Raw genomic sequence first — 16109 nt, 5'->3', positions numbered from 1 at the left:
AAACATTTTAGTTTTGTCTCTTTTCGTCAACAATAATGCATGTTAATTTAGTCTCGCCGCATTCGTCTTAGTCATGGAAAAACAGGCCGTCGACGAACATACTTAGTCTCGTCTCGTCTGACAAAATTAGCACTACACAGAACATGACATGTTAACTAAAAAAGGTTCTCCAAAGTTAAAAAGAAAATCTGTTTATTTTTTACACAAATCAATACAATATGACAACTTCAATTTTCACTTGATTTAAAAGAATCATACAAATTGTTTTATATGCCAAATTAGTCATTTTATACATTTCAGACATTAAACAGACAACCATGGGGTCAACCTACCCAACGAGCACTAATATCAAACATAACAGCCATGGATTCACCTATAACTTCATTTTTCTCCACAAAAGCTTGCCTAATCTTATCGAAAGTTGTGTGTGTGTCCATTTTTGTATGTTTGTATATGTGTGTGTGTGTGTGTGTGTGTGTTGATAGCAATACACCAACAAAGACAATAGTTAATTAACAATGTTTAAATCATAATCACTGCCAGGGAATTGACAAATCAAAACAATCAAACAATAGCAGGATCTTTACTTCCATCTTGCTGTCTCATTAATGCCAATTGTAATGTCTCCTTGGTTCTCTCCTTGGTTATCTCCTTGGTTATCTCCTTTCTTCTTTGTTGGCATCTTTATGGAAGAAATCATTCAGAGCATCCAGAAATGAAATCCCCACACCTAGAAGTCTATCTGCAGTCTTAGCTGCTTCGGCAACCTGCAAAAGACAAATAAGTGGCAGTCTGAAGGTCAAGGATGTGTAAAACATTTAATAATTTTACTATAATAATAATATTCTATAATACTAGAATACAACTAATAATTAATGTGAGTCTCTAGCCCACTCCCCGATTAAAAGCCATATAAAAAGGTCTGTGTCAAACCAGAATGTAGCCAGATGTATGAGAGTTGAATCAATTATAAGACCATGTTGATAGTAGCACCACTACTGGAAGCTAGATTGTTTGGCTAGCAACAACAAAATTAACAGTCGTAGTCTAGCTAAAACAGTAGGGCCCTTTTTTAGACTTAATGTGATCACCCCTTAAAGAAAGTTTGCTACTGGTTGATTGTATGAATTAGTTACATAAATGAATGGAAGATGGAGGAGCAAGTGCAAGATAGAATGTCAATAATAGAAAAAAAAACTCTTGAATTTAAATGCAACATGTATGGAAGTGCATCGAAAAGGGGTAAAATGATGATACTAAACAAAATAATGAATGTCTGAAAACTAGATTTTGACACAGGGGCCCTCACTAACAGGGCTCCATTTATTATGTAATGAACCTAAAACATAGGACCTATGTGAACGCCCTTATCCTTTCAATTGGCACTGTATTTAAGCTGCATAAGGCCTATCCTCATATTTCCAAACACAGTGACAGTTAATATCACAAACCAATTGTTGCATAGTGAACCTGGGGCTTTCAGTCTCCCAGGTGGCCCACTTTGCCCACTAGCTGCTGACAACTAATTTCAATTATGTTTTATGCTTAAGAAGAAGAAAGGCATTTTGTTTGACTGACAGGTGTCCCAGCCTATAAACAATGGATAGTAAAAAATGTACATACTGTATAGCAGCATAACAAAACCTAATGTTTCCAATACAAAATCTAGCTGTAGTCAGTGTGGCTTTTGAGACTTTCTGTAAAATTATGTATAGCTAGAACACAGTAAATGTGTGACAGATGCACTAAGTGGGTTGATTTAACAACCTTTTATTGAACCTTGCAAATGAGCTTATTTTACAAATTTATTTTTCACCACAGTTGCTTCTTATCAACTGAAATAGATTGGGCTAGATTTGTATATTATTACAATTAATGAGACAATCATAATAAACTCTTCCAGTATCTAGTACAGAAACGCACACACACACACACACACACACACACACACACACACACACACACACACACACACACACACACACACACACACACACACACAAGCTGTGTATCACTTTGATAAAGGGATTTGTCACTGAAATATCAATAAAATATTATATATCTGAATGATTTAAATGTTTTATTTAAAATTATTATTAAGAATGAAAATATTTCAAGGGAATATATAATACTTGGTACTTGTAATCCAAGTTATATGAATATTTTCATTATTTTCCCAATCCCCTTTCTGATGGTATTTATCGTCAGCCTTATTCTGCACTAGACATTAAGTGTATTTACATTTAAATACTACCTCACTATATAGTACTAGCCCTTCCAATGCAGGATTTAAATGATCTAACTGTAGTTATATCTCATTGAAAGAAGCATTAATGTTTAGTTAAGGCTCTCTCCAGTCATATCAGTCATAGCAAAGCTTTATCAGAGAACTAGAAAGGACCAGCGTTTGCATGTTAAAGGGACAGCTCACTCCAAAATCAAAAAAACATTTTCTTCTCTTACCTTTAGTGCTATTTATCAGTCTACCATTAGGTTGTTTTGGTCCAAATTGCCCAGTGGTGGAGATAACGACCAGAGAGATGGCGGCCTTCTTCGAAAACTTCAATACTATTGGAACTAGATGACACTTGGCTTGTGGTGCTCAAAGAGCCAAAAAATATATATGACAGACTCAAGTCTCTTTCCAGAAATCTTGACCCGGCTGTTGTGTTCATGTAATACGTAGAGTATACATATATACAGCTCTAGTTATGTTATTCAGAATGACTGTTTTATGTCGCACATTGTTAGTTCTATTATTCAGCATGCCTGTGTCACGTTGCACATTTTTGACACTGAGAGGCCACCGTAGGTGTGCGCGTTTTCTTCTTGTGGTTTCCCGGAAATAAAGGAAGAGAGTTGTTGCATTACAAATTGAGACCAGTCGTTATTTTAGCAACATAACATTGGCGACGAGGATGGCTGATGCCCCGGTTTTCTCTCTGCCACCTCCGGACTGTTTTCTTCCCCTCCCTGGCGAACCTGTCGTCCCTTGGAATCGGTGGAAAACGTCTTTTGAACTGTACCTTTTAGCCATTGGATTGGATGGTGCTGCTAGCGCGAGGAAGCGCGCTATCCTGCTGCACTTGCTGGGAGCGGAGGGGAACAGGATTTTCAACACGCTTGACGGTACTCTGGACACTTACAATGCTGTCATTGAGTAAGTAAGTAAGTAAAATTTATTTATACAGCGCTTTTCACAGACAAGGTCACAAAGTGCTTTACAATGTGCATAAACAATAAAACATGGTAAAAATAGTCAATAGAATAAGATACAAGTACAACAGAATCAATTTTCAAATAAATAAAAGACATAGGCTACCCGAAAGCTAGCCTGAACAAGTGAGTCTTCACTTGTCCCTTAAAACAATCCACATTCTCCGCAAACCTAATGCTAGTTGGTAAAGCATTCCAGAGTCTGGGCGCCATAGCCTTAAAAGCTCTGTCCCCACATGTTTTCAGACGAGTGCGTGGCATGACAAGCAGATTTTGATTAACAGACCATTGAGGCTTTGACTGGACATTTTGTGAAGTCACAGAACATCCTTTTTCGGCGGCTGGAGTTCAGACAAAGATGTCAGCGCCCTGGTGAGTCTGCTAGGCAGTTTGTAGCAGATTTGAAAGCCTTAGCGCAGTGCTGTAATTTCGGCGTCATGAGGGATGAACTTATTCGGGACCAGCTCATTGAAAAAACGTCTAATCCCAGAGTTCAGGAGGAGTTGTTACTCAAAGATGCAACACTGTCACTGGATGACGCACTAACACTCGCCTTACAAGTGGAGGCGGCAACTCAATGTGCTGCTAAAATAGCAGAAAACAAGTCTCATACTGCCGTTATGGAACAGCCAGTGCATCAGCTATCGAGCTCAGACAACCTGGCCGACCCTGCTGCTATACAGGTGGCGCGCCCCCAGCAAACACGCCAGCAGAGACGCTGTGGGAATTGTGGCTCCACCCGTCATGCCACAAGGGCCCAGGACTGCCCTGCTAGGGGCCAAACATGCAGACGCTGTCAGAAACCTAACCACTTTGCAAAATGGTGCCGGTCTGCTCCGACTGGCTACCCTGAACAGTCACATGACCCGGTGGTGCCAGTGCGTGCACAAAAGGCCCCCACCCAGGGACCTTCTCCAGGTGCCCCGGATATCCGGACGTGGGGTGCGTGTCCCTCTTCTCCTCGACACTGGGGCCAAGGTATCACTGCTGAATGTTGACACCTGTAACCTACTCTTCCCAAACAGACAGCTGCGGCCCCCATCCACTGCTCTCTGTGGCTACGGCCGCAGCAAAATCGACGTTGTCGGTCAACTCTACCTCCCAGTTCGCTACACCTCTACAACCGTGGACCGCTTCCCATTCCACATTACGCGCCGCGGCGAGAACATCATGGGACTTGACCTCTTTCTCAGCCTTGGCTTCACCTTACAGGACAACAACGGAACACGAATACTACAAGTGGATTCCCCTTGGCAACAGAGCCGGCCTGACCTGTTCAATGGCCTTGGGTGCCTCACCTCATTCATACACAAACCGCTCCTGGACCACAGCGTGCCTCCCGTGGTCCAGCCCCTTCGGCGTGTGCCCCTTGCTCTGCGGGACGGCGTTACACAGGAGCTCCAACGCCTCCAGGCTGATGGCATTATAGAACCCATTGACGCCTCTCCGTGGTTCAACCCGCGTCATCGCTAGGAAGAAGTCAGGTGGACTGAGAGTCTGCGTTGACCTTCGCCAGGTCAACAAAGCAGTGGTGCCTGACAAGTACCCTCTCCCGACAACAGAAGAACTCACGACCCACTTCTATGGCTCCCGGGTCTTTTCTAAGTTGGATTTACGTCAGGGCTACCTACAAATCCCTCTGCACCCGGAGAGTCGGAACCTGACGGCTTTTATCACCCATACTGGCCTGTACCGATATACGAGAATGCCTTTTGGGCTCAGCTCAGCGCCAAGCTGTTTCCAGAAAATCATGTCCACAATCCTCGCCAGCTGCCCTGGTACCGTGGCCTATTTGGACGACATTGTGGTACACGGGCCAGATGTTGACACGCACAACGCCCGCCTGGAACGAGTTTTTGACTCCCTAAGCCGCCACCATGTAACCTTGAACGCTGAGAAGTGTACGTTCTCTGCACCGGCCATTGACTTTGTCGGGTTCTGGGTGTCCGCAGATGGTATCTCCCCTCTCCAGTCGAATGTGGCAGCCATCAGCGCAGTCCCCACCCCCACGACAGCCTCGCAGCTGGCTTCGTTCTTGGGGATGACAGCCTACTACATGCGTTTCCTGCCTCAGTACTCCTCTGTCACGGCCCCGCTGAGGATGCTGCTCAGGCAGGATGCTTCTTGGGTCTGGACTCCTGAATGCCAGGCAGGTTTCGACGAACTGAAGCGTCTCCTCACCACGTCCCCAATCCTGGCACACTTCCAGCTGGACTGCCCCACATTCGTGACCTGCGATGCATCTGCTGTGGCTCTGGGCGCTGTTCTGTCACAGCTCCATGACGGCGTGGAGAGGCCCGTAGCCTTCGCCTCCCGGGCGCTCAGCCCCACCGAGCAGAAATACTCAGTGGGTGAGAGGGAGGCCCTCGCCTGCATTTGGGCGTGCGAGAGGTGGCATTTGTACCTGTACGGACGGTCTTTTACCCTACGGACAGACCACCAGGCCCTGACAGCCCTGATGTCCACTTCGGGTGGAGGACACAGGCCCCTTCGCCTCTACAGATGGTCTGACCGCCTGCAGCAGTATGACTTTCAGCTACAATTCACGCCTGGCAAGACTAATGTTGTAGCAGATTTCCTATCCCGTCCTGCTGCCACCCAGTGCTCTGCTGTCTCTCCAGAGGATGAGGAGGGGGTAGTGCACCTGGTCCACTCACCACTGAAGGACACAGTCTCCCTCCGTGATCTGGAGTCCGCCTCAGCAGCCGAGCCCGTCTTCAGCATGCTTCGCGACTACATCAGACGTGGTTGGCCTGCCCGCGTCCCACCAGAACTGGAGCCATACCATCGAGTGAAGCATGAACTGTCATGCTGGGGTGAGGCCTGCATTGCACGTGGCCTCCGTGCTGTCATCCCAGTGGCTCTCAGAGGGTGTGTCTTGCAAATGGCACATCAGGGACACCTCGGCATCGTCAAAGCCAAACAAAGGTGCCGTGACGTTGTGTGGTGGCCCGCCATGGACCGTGATCTGGAGGGACTCATCCGCTCCTGTACAGCGTGCCTCACCAGTGGGAAAACTGGGCCGCCGGCCACTTCCCCGCTACAGCCAGTAGACTGGCCGTCTGCACCATGGGACCACTTGCAGCTTGATATCTGTGGTGAGCTGTACAAGTGCCACACCACCAGAGGTTCCTCGTGGTGGTCTACGACTTGCACTCCAAGTGGCCTGAAGTGGCTCCCATGGGTAACGGTTACCTCTGCTGCTGTGGTCAACTTCCCGACCAGCTGTTTTCCGCGGGGGCTTGCCTCGTGCAGTTACTACGGACAATGGTCCTCAGTTCCTGTCCTTGGAGTTCACCACCTTCCTCGCCAACAAAAGGGTTACCCACATCCGGACCTCCGTCTATCACCCCAAGCCAACGGGGGTGGAAACGATTCAACCAATCCCTGAAAAATGGACTGCGTGCTCACATGTCTGAGGGATACTCCTGATGCCGCGCACTGTCACAGACCCTCCTCCACTACAGGGCAACTGCCCACTCTACAACAGGGGTCTCCCCTGCCGCACTCATGCTGAAAAGGGAGCTTGTGCTTCCCCTGTCAAGACTCCGTCCATCAATGGACGCGGACCCACAGCCATGGCCAGCAGCAGTCACGTCTCGCGTCAGGAGACAACAGAGTTCTATGAAGCGGAGGTTCGATGAGAAGCACAAGGCTAAGTGGCCTGCTATCAGAGTGTCAGACTGGGTCAGAGCCCGCCGGCCCCAAAGAGCTAACAAGCTGTCTTCGTTCTGGTCGGCTCCGTACCAGGTCAGTCGGCAGCTCGGCTCAGCTTCTTTTCAGCTGACCGATGGTTCCCGTTGGCACGCCAGCTGCTTGCGCAGAGTGCCCTCCCCTCTTCACCAACCTCACCTGGCAGGGGTGGAGCAGGGCAACCCAGCAACTGGGCCGGACCCTCATGTGCCGGACCCCATTGCGGCACCTCTTGCCCGGGCGGAGCCGACTGCTCAGTGCCCCGCTCTGGCTTCAGCCCCGCTGCCGGCCCCACTTGTTCCTGAGCCCCGCCCTGTCAGGGTCCGCACGCGCCCTGGGCACTTCGAGGACTTTGTTGCCACCTTTCACGTCTGAACATTCGGAGGGGGGGGGAAATGTTGTGTTCATGTAATACGTAGAGTATACATATATACAGCTCTAGTTATGTTATTCAGAATGACTGTTTTATGTCGCACATTGTTAGTTCTATTATTCAGCATGCCTGTGTCACGTTGCACATTTTTGACACTGAGAGGCCACCGTAGGTGTGCGCGTTTTCTTCTTGTGGTTTCCCGGAAATAAAGGAAGAGAGTTGTTGCATTACAAATTGAGACCAGTCGTTATTTTAGCAACATAACACCGGCCACTCAAGATACTTCACCTAACTGGTTGTGAGCAACTTCAAATAGGAACTATTTTTTTCCACCAAACTACACCCCTGAATCATACAACGCAGAATAAATTGAAGTGATTCTGCATAATTATACAGTTGACGGGTAGTGTGTATTAAATACATTTATTTTGTGTGGCCCTTTGAGCACCACAATGCGAGTGCCAGCTGGTGGCATTATAATGGATAGTAGGCAGATTATCTCCACACTGGGAAACTCCCACCAAAACAATCTAAACTCTTAAAAAGCACTACAGGTTAGAGGAAAAATATGTATTTTTGATTTTAGAGTGAACTGTCCCTTTAAGAAGGCCTGAAAACAGAAGTATAAAAGCCACAGGATACCCACCTGTGTTGACTCTGGAATGCCGTAGCGTATGTATGTGACAAAGTGCTCGCAGTTGCAAAAGGTGAGATGGTACGGCAGCTCCAGACCCACCATCCTAACGGCATCCTTCACGATGATGTCACGCTCACGAGGCTGGTACTTGTCATCTAGGAGGTTGTTGATCTTGAATTTATCATTGCCGACCACTTCCCAGATCTTCTCACGCTTCACCTGTCCTTTGGGGTGTTCGAGGGCAATATCACCATCTATGTGTGTTTTATGGAAGAGACAGACAGGAAAGAAGTTAAAATAAAAAGAAAAAAGACATAGAGAAAGGGATATAGAGGGGCAAAAAATATGTTGCCATTCATCAAGTCTTTGTCTTTACTATTATTTAGCATTTACATGCATGTAAAAACGACATAATTACCAACAAACTATAATTAAGGAGAGTGACAGGCAAAAGGTTATAGATGGCCTTCCAATGAATGTAGTAAATGCAACATTTCACTCACTTGGAGGAGCGAAATTAACAACTTCCTCTCCACCGATGTAGATGGCCCAGTGCTGATACATCCAACGATCGATCTCAATCAGGTCTCCGGGCTCTGCATCAAACTAAAGTCATAAGAAAAACAATTAAAATGTATAAATCATAAAAATAATCAACTTCACGTGTAGCCAGTACCGCAGTTACCCCCTGGAGTTTTTGACCATGTGTACGAGCATGTAGGTGATTGACAGTTATACCCATTATTTCACCAAAATTAGCTTCTATAGGAAGCAGTGCTGTCAAACGATTAAAATATTTAATCGTGATTAATCGCATTGTCATAGTTAACTTGCAATTAATCACACATTTTTATCTATGCTAAATGTCCCTTGATTTCTTTTTGTCCCATTAATGTTTCTCATTTTAATGCTCTTATCAACATGATACGATACTTTTAAAATGATATATATATATATATATATATATATATTTTAAAAAGAGCACCTTGTTCAATTGGATTTGTCTGTTCTGTATGTTCAAAAATATAAAACAATAAAATGATATAAAAAAAGGAGTAAAGTATGTGGGAGACATTTATTTTATGCATTGCAATACATGAATACATCAACTAAATATACTATATATTTATTTTTTTGTTGCACATTCTGCACTCAATCCATTAAGTCTCCTTTTTCGTATGCTAAACAGCTATTTGTATATATTTGTTTATTTCATATTTCTGTTTAATTTGTTTGTTTGTTATGTATGCATCAATCACAAAGGCCAACTCCTCGTAAGTGTAACGCTAGTAAACATTGTTCTGATTCTGATTCTCTAATCTAAATATACTAATAAGTATTTAAAATGTTGGCAGTGAAAAAGAACATGTTTGAGTTTAAACTAAAGCAGCTTCAAATATACACTAACTTATCAGTGATGGCAGAGCTCAGTAGCAGGAGACTTACCTTTTTAGGATCCATCTCTTCAGTTCTTCATCTATCAGTAAGAGTAGCAGCGACCTGCAGCCTATTTATGCTGCTGGAGACCGAACCGTAAGAGTGTTTACATCTCAGAAACTAAAGTGCTCACCTGATTACGGGGGTCAAACGCAAGATGCAAACGGACAGATTATAAGCACAACATGTGAGCTGTTCAGTAGGTCGACTCAGGCTAGGTCTTATCAGTCAGAGCCAGCTACTACCGGAGAAGTCTCCAACTTGGTTTAAGATAACGGTGAGGCTATTTGCACCCCTGGTACAATTAGCAGTGTATGCTATTCCTACCCTGGTGCAATTAGAAGTGCTATTCGTACCCTGGTGCAATTAGAAATTAATGCTATTCGTACACTGGTGAAATTACAAATTAATGCTATTCGTACCGGTGCACACAGCAATGTGTTCTATTAATACCCAATCTGGTACAAATATCAATGTATGCTGTTTGCACCCCTGTGCATTTACAGTACCTTGGCATATATTTACACACAGTTATCCATACTACTCATGTATTACACCTTTTTGGAATATTATCGCCCTGACATTCTTAACCTAACCATAACCAATACCACTCTTCTTGCCTAAACCTAACCAACCCAACCAGAGAGTCTTCCCCTACCATCCTGCAAAAAAATGTTTTGCGTTCACGGGCCCTGACCATAGACAGTATATAAGAAGGCCCTGACTTGCACAATTGCATGCAAATTATCCAATCCAAAATGAAAAAACAAGATAACCTCACCAGGGAATCAAACTCCCAACTCTTAAACCAAAGCTCAGTGTTCTAACCACTTACCTGGCAGTTCTTACAGAATGTTGTATAACTGTTTACCACTTGGTGTCTTCAAGCCTTGGTTGCTAGATAACCATACCGTATACAAAAAATAGGTACCATGGTACTAACTAACAAACTAACGGTTGTATGCTTTCAAGACAGAAAGCGCAACTGTAGTATCCATTTTCCGCTAGAAATTCAATTGTTATAAAATTTAAAGACAAAATTTTCCTAATATGCCAGTTTCTGCGGTCATGGAAGATGAACGTCTGCCATGATTTTGGTGCACGCGAGCAACGTGTTTTTGTTGTTACGTCACAGGGTCTGAATAGCTCAGCTGTGTGGCCGAGGCTGTTCGTACCGGGGGTGCAAATAGACACTCTGTTGAGATAAAGCATTAACTACCTAACCTTTAAACATAAACTTAAAAAATGGCCTAATGCAAACCATACTTAGAATCATGAGCAAGCTTATACCTACTTCCTGGCACTGCCTTTACATCACTGTCTTTATGTATATATATGCTACTTTTGAATGTTTTATGTATTTTGCTGTTTTGTAAAGTATCATCTTGTGTTGTATTGTGGTGTACTCTATTTATAGGCCGCGAGCCAGGTCCACTCCTCAGGATGTTTTTTGCTACCTTTTTTCACTATTATCTTATACTTTGGGCCTTCACAAGTTGATAACGACCACCCCCAACTCGGCCCGTTTGGTCTCAGGGGCCAAAAAACACCCTTTTTGGGAAAAGCTTTTGGAGGAATGATGTAATTGTGAATATTAAGGTACTTCAGCTACATAAATGGTCATATAACCCTAAACCCTTGCATGGTGTATCCTGACACATAAGGGAAACTAGCAGAAAAAGATTCTGGGGATTGCTGCCTTTTTGCTGTCAAATATCACCCAAAAAATGTCTGTCTGCCTGACAAATTGTCATCAAAAGTGATAATTTTCAAGCATTACTATTACATATGGGATTAAAGATATTTTTTTGCATATGAACAATATCGTAAACACGTGTTGAGACTTGACTTATGTACTGCTATACTATATGAAGTGACTGCATAAAAAGTGAGTAATATTATGCCAGCCAGCTGGTTGATGTTGATTAGTCTATCTCCCATGTCAAAGATGATGTTGACAGTTGATGACTTGGCATAACACAGGAGGATGAAGAAAATGTATATGTTGAAAATTGTAGTTTATTTAATTCCTTCTCTTGTGAACACCTCCGCTCTTCACTCTTCACACACGCTCCGATATTCACACTGTTTACCTTTTCCTGCTACAAGTGAATTCCCACAGTGCGAGGCTACAGCTAGCCTTCAGTAACGCTATTACTGTACAAGGCATAGACACAGTTCTGCCCGTTTCATGTAGTTACATAGTCACTGATATGGTCACAACCACTACAGTGCTTAATTGCCTATTTTTGAGGAGGAAACTAACTACAATTTTCCACCACAAAAGGCACGAACAGCGTTCTGGAGGACATCCACCAGACCAGCGGGCGCTCGTTGGATTGTTGTCGGCCGCGGCAAGCGAGGAGGGCGGGGAGGAAGCAGAAGCAGGGATGCCGGCCGGGCCTGCTAGCCCGGCCAAGGAAACTAGCATACAGATTGCCACTGCCAATACTCCTACTTACCAACGCCAGATGGATCGCACACAAAATGGATATATATGTTACACAGAAGCCTGCCTGGCTGATCACATCTCTCCCAGGCGGCAGCTACCAGCTAGCACGGCGAGCTAGCAACCGGCAGGAGGTATGAGTTGAAAACGCATCTTGTTGTCACGTAAAAGCCCTGTTCATATTGCACAAACATTTTAATTGTATTTTGTGTCTGTTAAGAGGCACAAAGGCACTCTTTATGTTATGCCCCCAAAACTACAGTTTTAGCTAACTGGGAGCTATGGGCATTAGCTGCAGCAACTCCAGTTTGCTAAGACCAATTCTGTTCGTTTTTGTTTTTTTTGCTATCGACAGTACTCACATATTTATAGCGATCAAGATAACATAAAAATTCCCGGAGTTCTCCTTTAACTGGGAAGTGTGTATTAAATACATTCATTTTTTTGTTGCCTTTTGAGCACCACAATGCAAGTGCTAGCTGGTGGCATTATAATGGATAGCAGGCATACATCTCAACAGACGATTATGTCAGGATTAGTCCAGTGCAGGAACCCAAACGCAGACCAGGACAATGTAAGTAGTTGTACAAGGTGAGTATTTATTTGGAATAGAATGTGGAAATGGTTTGGTCCAGTTGGTCGGCAGGGAGTGGGGCTGGAAGGTGGCAGGGTTTTGTGCTGATCCAAATGTACTGCAGTGAAGTCAACAGCCAGGCAGGTGTGAGTGACAATCCAGGTGAGGAACTGTAGGCAGAGGAACAGGCAGCTGATTAGCGACAGGCAAAAAGGAGCAAAAACAGCAAAAGACTTGGCAAAACTAGGAGCTTGATACGAGAGCAACAACATCCTGTGTACGCTAGCGATCCGGCAGGGAATGGTTGTCTGGTCACGGCTGAAATGGTGCAGTAGATGGTGTTGTTTAATTAGTATCGATGATGTGTTGCTGTGTAGAGAGGAATCCGCTGACACTGTTTCTTGATTATAAAGGTTTATTCATATTCAAGAAATCAGCATCAAATTACAAGCCCTGCAGAGCTCGGAGAGGACAGCTTCTCAGATTCTCTAAAGTCTCTCTGCCTTTTCTTTGTTTGAACATGGTATATATATATAATATGTGTAACATAGTTGGGGGAGGAAACAATACTTTGACCAATGACTATCATCCTTTTGGAACCAAGCCAACAAGGGCATCCCTAATTCTTTCCAGATGTTTCCAGAGAAGTGTCCAGCGAATGTAGGCTAAAGTTCATCTGGGTTTCTTTGTTACCCAAAGCTTAAATACAAATCATATAGAATATGCAGATACAATAAGATGGCCATATACCTCAATGGTAAGCAGGACCAGGTGTGCAGACAGCAGCAGGTGTAAGCATTTGGTGAATCAGCCGGGATGTATTGAGGGAAACTCAGAAAAACAAACCTCAGGTTAGAGCAAACAAAACATAGGCAAAACAAGCTCAGGATGCTGGATTCATGACAGATTATGCCCACACTGGGCAACTCCCACCAAAACAATCTAGACCGTTAAAAAGCACTACAGGTTAGAGGAAAAATATGTATTCTTTTTAGGGTGAACTGTCCCTTTAAGCAGTCCTGCAAACAGAAGTATACAAGCCACAGGATACCCACCTGTCGAGACTCTGGAATGCCGTATCGTAGGTCTGTGACAAAGTGCTCGCAGTTGCTATTCACGATAGAGTACCGCATCTTTTCAGACATTGAATAGACAACCATGGAGTCAACCTATCCAACAGCACTAATATCAAACATAACAGCCATGGATTCACCTATAACTTCATTTTTCTCCACAAAAGCTTGCCTAATCTTATCCAAAGTTGTATTGTGTATGTGTGTATATGTGTGTGTTTGTGTATGTATGTGTGTGTTGATAGCAATACACCAACAAAGACAATAGTTTATTAACAATGTTTAAATCATAATCATTGCCAGGTGAATTGACTCGAACAATAGCAGGATCTTTCCTTTCATCTTGCTGTCTCATTATTGCCAATTGTAATGTTTCCTTGGTTCTCTCCTTGGTTCTCTCCTTTCTTTTTTGTTGTCATGTTTGAGTCAGGATGTGAGCAGAGCAACAACCTCAGCTAAAAATCCTACAAATGCTACTAATGTCCTTCCAACTGTATGGAGTTATATTCCTATCTTTAATCAAGAGCGCATTCTTTGAATTTGAGAGCATTTCTCACTGATATTACGTTCAGATTTTGTAATAATTTCCCTCAAAACCTTGCTCTCACACTCAAATAGTCACTGCTCGCGCTTGGATTGGCTCTGCTTGTGCTCAAAGTTTGTGCTCGCGCTTGGATTTTCTCTGCTTGTGCTCAAAGTTTGTGCTGCCCTGGATTTGCTCTGCTTGCACTCAAACTTTCTGCTTGAACTCAGATATGTTGTTGTTTGGACAGATTTCCTGCTCTCAGCTTTGAACCTTCTCCTCGCACTCAGGCTGATTCTGCTCACTTGCAAAGTTTCTGCTCTCGGATTTCTCCTGCGCGCCTTGGATTTTTGTGTGTTATAACCCTATCAAAAGTCAACAACCAATAGAATGCCAGCTGTAGTGTTGACCAATGAAATGATCCCAACCCCGTTGAGGGTGCGTTCACTTTACTTTAGAACGTCTGTTGAGGGCGGCTGCACTGTAACCTGACTGTAACCAAGTTTATATATCCCCGCGCCGTTTATAGCTTTATTATAAGTATATGTCAACAATGTGCACAGAATGGTCGACGCACTTTCACCTGCACCCGTCAGGAAACGGGAGAAAGCTTTGAAGTGGGACGTATGAAGTTATGTCCACAACTACGAGGGTGAGTAACATAACTTAAGCACCTAGCTAGCTAGCTAGCATATGGCCTAGCTTGATGTCCAGAAACAAATAGAGGTGGTTTAATGTACCTAAACAATGATCAATGATTACCAAATTTCTCTCTCATATTGCTCCTCATAACCACTGAAAACTGTCAAAAAATCTAACCCAAAGTCCAATTATTATGGACGTTATGTGACTGATAACTGATTGATATCTGATTGATCATTGTTTAGGTACATTAAGTTACCACGTTAAGCTTTTCGTTAAGCGTTAGAATGTCCCGGCTGCTGTTGAGGGAAACTGTAGTCTATAACTTCCTGAGCGACTGATCGTCCATTTTGCCCCCTTTACATAATAAATATGGCTATGAAATGGAACATGAAATACATAAATGAGGCAATACATATATAGGCATTAGTCATTATAGTTCAATAGCCTAAATACATATGTTTTACTTATATTTATTTCCGGGGGACTTTTATTTATTCGGCTCTATTTATATGCACGTTATATTCAAAGGAAGTTTAGTTATCTCACAGGCTCAGACTAAAAGCAGCAGCAAGCCTGCCTGACATCAGTGCATAGCATATCACTGCAAAGTAAATAAAATATGAATAAATCACGCAGCGGTAGATTCCCAGGTCAGCTAGAGCGGCAACGCGAGCTCTGCAGACGGACCAGAGTCAGTCAGCACTGGGGAGCGAACCGCGGGGACCAAGCTCACAGGGCTGGTAGCTAGCTGCTAGCTAGCGCAGCAGCTAATATTAGAATATTAGACCCAGCACCGGAGGTCTGATCCCCATGATTTAAAACGAAAATCAAATAACCATTTGTTTTTAATACCTGTTTATGAAATGAAAATCAAATGAACGAAAAAGTACACGGACCCAGTCTGTTAAGTACAATTTCACCACTAATAAAACAGATCTAGAGATAATATGCTTTATTTGCAACTTAAATGTAATTTTTTAATTAATACAAAGCAAACTGAGCAGAAAGAACACGTATTTTGTTGGTTTTTTCTTCTTCTTCCAGGTGTGACTTGTACCCGTTGAGCTGCATCACAGCTGCACTATGTGCATGGACCTGTGCCAGTCAGAACATCACTCACCTGTGTGCAGAGGACAGGCAGCAGTAGCACAAACCAAGAAGGTTGGCAAGTCTGATAATAATGCAATTGTAAAAATAATAATAATATAATAGTAAAATCATGTTACATACACTTATGTTTCTTGCTTAAATTCACAGGGTGCACAACCAGGCCTGGGAGAGAAAATTACTGATGTCCACAAAACCAAATCAGAGAAGGTAAGGTAAGATAGTAATGATGTTAAAGCAAGCTATGTACACCTAATATAATACATGTTGATGTCTATGAATCTGTCTTTAATAGGAGCATACTATACAAAGACAACAGTGGAGAGTTCCTGAATCGGTCTGTCCTCAAAGTGCCAGAGATCTACAAGGACTTCACCCTTTT

The 16109-nt window shown here is 43.6% G+C and overlaps 1 protein-coding gene and 1 long non-coding RNA gene across 3 annotated transcripts; both read right to left on the bottom strand.

Moving 5' to 3' along the window:
• Window positions 1–637: 637 nt before the first annotated feature.
• Window positions 638–9475, bottom strand: LOC120549761 (phospholipase A and acyltransferase 3-like). Of its 2 annotated transcripts, none has more exons than XM_039786883.1 (4): window positions 9366–9475; window positions 8423–8525; window positions 8019–8173; window positions 638–767 (listed from the first exon to the last, which is right to left on the bottom strand). In XM_039786883.1, the coding sequence occupies exons 1-4, from the start codon at window positions 9378–9380 to the stop codon at window positions 657–659; spliced, it is 384 nt and encodes a 127-aa protein (XP_039642817.1). In that variant the 5' UTR covers window positions 9381–9475; the 3' UTR covers window positions 638–656. The 2 variants fall into 2 exon arrangements, with proteins under 2 accessions (XP_039642817.1, XP_039642816.1); XM_039786882.1 differs by having other exon boundaries at window positions 7929–8173; window positions 9366–9470.
• Window positions 9476–12384: 2909 nt separating this feature from the next.
• On the bottom strand, window positions 12385–13959 carry LOC120548816. Its single transcript, XR_005637283.1, has 2 exons — window positions 13130–13959; window positions 12385–12549 (listed from the first exon to the last, which is right to left on the bottom strand). It is a non-coding gene; the product is annotated as an uncharacterized LOC120548816 (long non-coding RNA).
• Between the last annotated feature and the right edge of the window lie 2150 nt (window positions 13960–16109).

This window comes from Perca fluviatilis, chromosome 20, assembly GCF_010015445.1.
Source record: "Perca fluviatilis chromosome 20, GENO_Pfluv_1.0, whole genome shotgun sequence".
NCBI classification, from domain to species: domain Eukaryota; kingdom Metazoa; phylum Chordata; class Actinopteri; order Perciformes; family Percidae; genus Perca; species Perca fluviatilis.
This window is presented reverse-complemented; position numbering and strand designations above follow the sequence as displayed.